At 35.6% G+C, this 6493-nt stretch overlaps 1 protein-coding gene across 7 annotated transcripts in view; it reads left to right on the top strand.

Annotated features, from left to right (window-relative positions):
• Window positions 1–6189, top strand: part of LOC115217076 (carboxypeptidase Q) — an 83660-nt gene extending 77471 nt beyond the window's left edge. For all 7 annotated transcript variants that reach the window (XM_036507687.1, XM_036507685.1, XM_036507683.1 and 4 more), the window contains exons 13-15: window positions 2847–2922; window positions 4172–4351; window positions 5722–6189. In XM_036507687.1, coding sequence (XP_036363580.1) covers window positions 2847–2922; window positions 4172–4351; window positions 5722–5828 — 363 coding nt within the window. In that variant the 3' untranslated portion in view covers window positions 5829–6189. The remainder of the gene's footprint in view (window positions 1–2846; window positions 2923–4171; window positions 4352–5721) is intronic.
• The last annotated feature ends 304 nt before the right edge of the window (window positions 6190–6493 follow it).

The following is a 6493-nucleotide window of genomic DNA, read 5'->3' as shown; positions in this document are numbered from 1 at the left end:
TGAATAGGATTTGAGTTGACTTATCTCGACTGTCCATGACTTGCAGGTATTTTAACACCTGGTACTTTGAGGGAATATTCTCCACCACATGAGATCGCACCCTGTCAGTGGAATACACAAAGCATATACATTAAGTATACGTGGATATGTGGTCAATAATATTTTCATGTATATATATATATATTATATATATATATATATACATATACATATATATATATATATATAATATATATATATATATAATCAAAATAAGCAACAAGGATATCCAGAGGTAATGGATATATAATCAATGTATATATTATATATATATTATTTATACATAATCAAAATAAGCAACAAGGATATCCAGAGGTAATGCAGTACAATCATTTCATGCAACTCTATTTAATTGAACAATGCAATCATTACATCAATTTAAAATGTAGAGCAATCTTCAGCTGCACAAAGACATAGAATTTAATTTATATATATGAATTTGTATGTGTGTGTGTGTATACACACATACATACACACAGCTGTATATGTATATATTCATTTATTCTTTTACTTGTTTCAGTCATTTGACTGCAGCCATGCAGGAGCACTGCCTTAAGGGGTTTTAGTTGAACAAACTGTCCCCAAGACTTATTCTATTGGTCTCTTTGCTGAACTGCTAAGTTACGGAGATGTAAACTCACCAACATCGGTTGTCAAGTAATGATGTGGGAAGAAAAGACACAACACAAATATATACATACATATCTATATGATGAGCTTCTTTCAGTTTCTCTCTACCAAATCCACTCACAAGGTTTTAGTTGGCCCAAGGCTATAGTAGATGACACTTGCCCAAGATACCACTTGAACCTGGAACCATGTGGTTGGGAAGCACGCTTCTTACCACACAGCCACAAGTCAAATTTGCAACAAAAAATATATATATAATGCCTAATATTTATTTCTTGTCTTGTATATCCCTATACATAAAACCCCTATAACTGGGAACACAACCATGGATTTACAATATAGAATGGTGATGAACTATTACCTTGGACCCTGCCACTAGAATATGCAGAGTTCTTTATTAATCTAAACAATATTGTTAACCTGCTGTGCTAATAGAAAGTGTATTAAGTATTTTGCCTGAATTGACAATCTCTCATTAATAAATCTGTTTTTATATGCACATATATACATGTGTATGTATGTATTAATGTTTGTTCATAGCATGTTGTGTTAAAAAGAGTTTTACATTAACTGGAATGATTACTCAATACTTTTTGTAGAGTACATATTTGCTATACTCTTTCAAGAAGAATAGTGACACACACACACACACACACACACACATCACCACCACCACCACCACCATGGGTCAACCAGTCACAGGAGCTGGGGAACTGTCCAGACACAAATTGTCTGTTTTGGTATGGTTTCTACAGCTAGATGTCCTTCCTGATGCCACCCACTTTATAGAGTACGCTGGCTGCTTTCTATATGCCACCAGCATGGGTGCATTTACACAGCACTGGCATGAGTGCATTTTACGTGACACCAGCACCTGCAAAGGACATGTCTGTATAAATGGATGACCATGATTATACTTAGCTTGATGTATTTTCTCAAGTATATCAAAACACCACATCTCCTGGTCCCTTGTCATTCCCCAGTGAGACCCACTATCCGAAGTTCCTTTCTCACCACTTTATTCCATGTCTTCCTGGGTCTACCCCTTCCACAAGTTCCATCCACAGTTAGAGATCAGCACTTCATTTAGAGATCATGCAGAAGTATACAGTGTAGTGGCTGAAGAGCAGGCAAGAGGAAAGAAAGAAGTTTTGGGCTGTGCTGAACAATTTCTTATCCACAAAGCTATCCAGAAGGTGCGAAGCAGCACCGCCAAAACATGCTGACTGTGTGCAGCTATGTTATAAGGCATTTGACTCTGTTCCTCCCACACATCAAACCCTTTAGAATTTATTGTCCAACCCACACCAACGTGAAGATAGACATTAAATGATGATGATGATAATGAGGATGCTGGCGATAATGATGATGATGATGATGACGATGATGATGATGATGCTGCCACTCCAGTGTTGATGATGATGATGATGACGATGATGATGATGACGACGACGACGATGATGATGTCGCCACTCCAGTGTTGATGACGACGACGATGACAACAACGACGATGACGACAATGACGACGATGACAATGATGACGACGATAATGATGATGACGATGATGACAGTGATGATGATGATGACTAGATATCTGAGAGTACTAAATATACCGGTGACCAGTATTTAGTATCAGAATAATAAAGCTATACTGTAGTTGCAAGAGATTTGCAAAGTATTTAGTTTTCCATGAGCTAAATGTAAGGTAGCCAGATGCAATATTATAGATTTAATAATAACTGCTGACATTTACATTGGATTGATGGCAGCGCCTCACAATGCTGAATGCCTTGCATGACACTTCTTATGAAAAATGGAGCACTGTGTCAAGAATATCATAACAATATCCAGTTAGATGATGAGTAGGAGGTGGAATAGGAGGATAAAGTATTATGTGAGTTATAGAACATTTGTCCAGCTGGTAAATGATATAGTGTTCCATTATCATCACATTCACACTCATACACACTCTCTCACACACATACACACACTCATAAAAGCAATAACAAATGTAGTTTTCAAATGTCTTATAATATTCTTTCTTATTCAAAATGTTACTGATTTTTAATAGATTTTAATTTCTCGTTTTCAAAGTATTGTTTTAAAATCATGTTTTGTTTGATGCATGTGTGTGCATTCGTATATGTTTATTTAATTATTATTGTATATGTATCTAGAATAGCGTCAGAAATTATAGTTTAGTGATGGAATCAGATGAAGGCACGTTTACACCAGAAGGGTTATATTTTACAGGTATGGATATTATTTAACTTAAATTCTGTCTTGGTTAATTTGGAACTAAATATTAGAAACTTTGATTCAAAAGTCCTTATATTAATTTTGCCAATAATAATAAACATGCATACTAGTTCAATATCACTTCTTTATTGTTAGTTGATTGGTTAAATATCTAACCTAATCCATCATTTGTTTAATACATTGGTTTAACAATCAATTAGTTGTTTGTTTGACTAATTCCTTTTGTCATTATCTGAAACATTATCATTGATATGCCCCCTCTCATTTTAAGGTCTGTCTTACATTAATATTGAATTAGTAAACCAACTTTGGATCCATTTGTAACTGTCCCCTTCCACTCCCTTAGCTCCAACCGAAAGCCTAACCTAATTCTAACTCTATGGCTAATGATTGGTTTCAAATTTTGGTGCAAGGCCAGCAGTTTCAGTGAAGGAGTAAGTCAATCACATCGACCCCAGTATCCAACTGGTACTTATTTTATCAGCTACAAAAGAATGGAAAGCAAAGACGTCAGTGGAATTTGAACTAAGAAGGTAAAGACGGACAAAATACCACTAAGTATTTGTCTGACTTGCTAATAATTTTGCCACCTAGCCACCTTTCTTATTCTTATGCACCCTTTTCAAGCCTAGCCAGGTTCATGGGCCTGGTTTCCTGGTTTCTGTGACATATGTGTTCCCCCCAGCTGGACGGGACGTCAGTCTATCGCAGCGTTACTCAAGAAACAGGAAGAGAGAGTGAGAGAAAGTTGGGGGCTAAAGAATACAACAGGGGTCACTACCACCTCCTGCTGGAGCCTCATGGAGCATTTAGGTGTTTTTGCTCAATAAACACATGATCTGGGAATCGAAACCACGATCCTCCGACTGCGAGTCTGCTGCCCTAACCACTGGGCCATTATGCCTCCATGAGCCACCTTTCTATGACTAATAAATACTGAAAGCATTTAGGTGGTAAACTGGCAGAATCATTAGCAAGTCAGGCAAAATGCTTAAGTGGCGTTTCATCTGTCTGTATGTTCTGAATTCAAATTCTGCAAAGGTTGACTTTATGGTTCATCCTTTCAGGATCAATAAAATAAGTACAAGTTGAACACTAGGGTCAATGTTATCAACTTTACCCCCTTTCCCCTGAAATTGTTGGTCTTGTGCCAAAATTTGAAACAAATATTGAAGATATTTCTTTAAATGAAAAAATTCACCCCTGTGTTATCAGAATATACTTGTTCTTCATTTCTTGACAGGAAGCAAAGAAGCTGGAATGATAATGAAAGAAGTACTCCTTTTACTGAAGCCAATTAATGCCAGCCGGCTAGTCAGCAGCAAAGTCTCTGGAGATATTAGCTTCTGGGTGAATGAAAAGGTTCCTGGAGCTACTTTGATGAACAAAAATGGAAAATACTTCTATTTTCATCATACAAATGGTAAGAATCTATTTGAAGAGAAACAAATCAATATTTGAAGGAAAATGTTATCTTTTACCTTTTACTAATTTCAGTCATTAGACTGTGGCCATGCTGGGGCACCACTTTAGAAAACTTTTAGTCAAACAAATTGACAACAGGTACAAGGACACACACATAAATATATATATATATATATATATATATACACAATAGGCTTCTTTCAATTTCCATCTAACAAATACAGTCACGAGACTTAGGTCAACCTGAGGCTATAGTAGAAGACACTCCTCCAAGATACCACACCATGCGACTGAACCCAGAACTATGGGGTTGAGAAACAAACTTCTTACTGCACAATCATGCTTGTACCTATGTTTTCTTTTTTTAAGAAACATCTTGAGAAACTGAAAGAAGCCCATTGTATATATGTATATATATATGTATGTGTTTGCATATGTTTATGTGTCTGTGTTTGTCCCCCCAACATCGCTTGACAACTGATGCTGGTGTGTTTACGTCCCTGTAACTTAGCGATTCAGCAAAACAGACCGCTAGAATAAGTACTAGGCTTACAAAGAATAAGTCCTGGGGTTGATTTGCTCGACTAAAGATGGTGCTCCAGCATGGCCGCAGTCAAATGACTGAAACAAGTAAAAGAGTAAATTCCTAATTATAATTAGAAATCCACTTGAGGTTAAAACTTTAAAGCATCTGAAGAATAAAAGAACATTGAGATATCTGGAATAATGTTGTATATGCTTTATACGAGGTCTGATCAAAAAGTGTTGGAATTGTTGCTATGGTAATGGCACTAACACATACACGATAAACAAGTATTAACATACATTCACAAGCTCTCAAATTTTCCATCTCTTTCCCTCTTTCTCTGTTTCATCTTCTGTTTCAACCCTTTCTGTTTCACCTTCTTTTATCTCCGCAAGAGGCAGTGCTCCAGCTTGGCCTCAGTCTCAATGACTAAAACAAACTAACAAACATATGCCTGTATGCACACATTCATATATACTCATACACTTATGTACTCATACACATACACACTCATTCACATACATATACTCATTGACGTACACATGTACACCATAAAAACAAAGGTTGAAGTTGTTTATAAGGAACCAGTATGAGAGCCTCTGGTGCAGCTTCTCAACCTGCTGGAAATAGTTTCTAAGTCTCCCTCAAACAGCATCTTACCATCTTGAACAGGCTAATCATAGAAAAAAACTAACAGAGATAGCCAGAATACTTTTAACCTTAGTTCTTCTCAGCTAAAGATTAACTTGTTACTAAACAGTAACAATAATTGTTGTTCGTAGTTTTTACTTCTAACAAGATCCTCATTTTTAATATCTTTTTGATTTCTTTTCATAATACAGCGGATACAATTACTGTACAAGATCCTCATCAAATGAACTTGTGTGCTGCAGTATGGGCTGTAGTGGCTTATGTTGTTGCTGACCTTCAGAACTTGCTGCCTTTATAAATGGAATATATTCTTTTCACTCTTTGATAATGATTTCCTGACATTAATAAAAAAAAAATAATAAAACTTAAAAGTGATTCTCTCCCCTAAATAATAGGCTCTCCTCTTAAGTAACAATTCCCAATATTTCCACTATATCTTAAAATCTTTTAACTGAAAGCTCAACAGATTTTATTATCGATTGTTTACGTCTTTCTCTTTTAATTTTTCTCTCATCTTTATTCCATTTTTTCTCATTAAATTCACCAATGTTTATCGCATCCTTGATTTTAGGAAGATCTCCAAAGACTACCTACTCTGTGACTTGGTTTATATCAAAAAACTTTTGCTGGTTACTTGTATTAAAAATGTTATCCTTACCGCAAGTGTCTTGTCACTTTATTTAACCCCTGCATCCAACTTAACTCTAAAAACTTTCTTCCATGCATTCAATGAATCATTACTTACTAATAATGATAATCCTAAAACAGATTCACTAATAATAACCCAGTCTTACAAATTCTTGTCTAAATCTAATTCTAGTAATTCCGGTAATGTTCAAACTCTAATAGTTTACACTTGAATGAAATGCTAAAGTAATTAAACCATACTCACACACATGTTTACATGATCAGCTTCAAAATCCATCATTCCAAAAAAAGGAATATTTATATAAAGTTTGTGTG

Source organism: Octopus sinensis, linkage group LG11 (genome assembly GCF_006345805.1).
Source record: "Octopus sinensis linkage group LG11, ASM634580v1, whole genome shotgun sequence".
NCBI lineage: Eukaryota > Metazoa > Mollusca > Cephalopoda > Octopoda > Octopodidae > Octopus > Octopus sinensis.
Note: the sequence above shows the minus strand (reverse complement) of the source record. Positions and strands in the feature narration are given on the sequence as shown.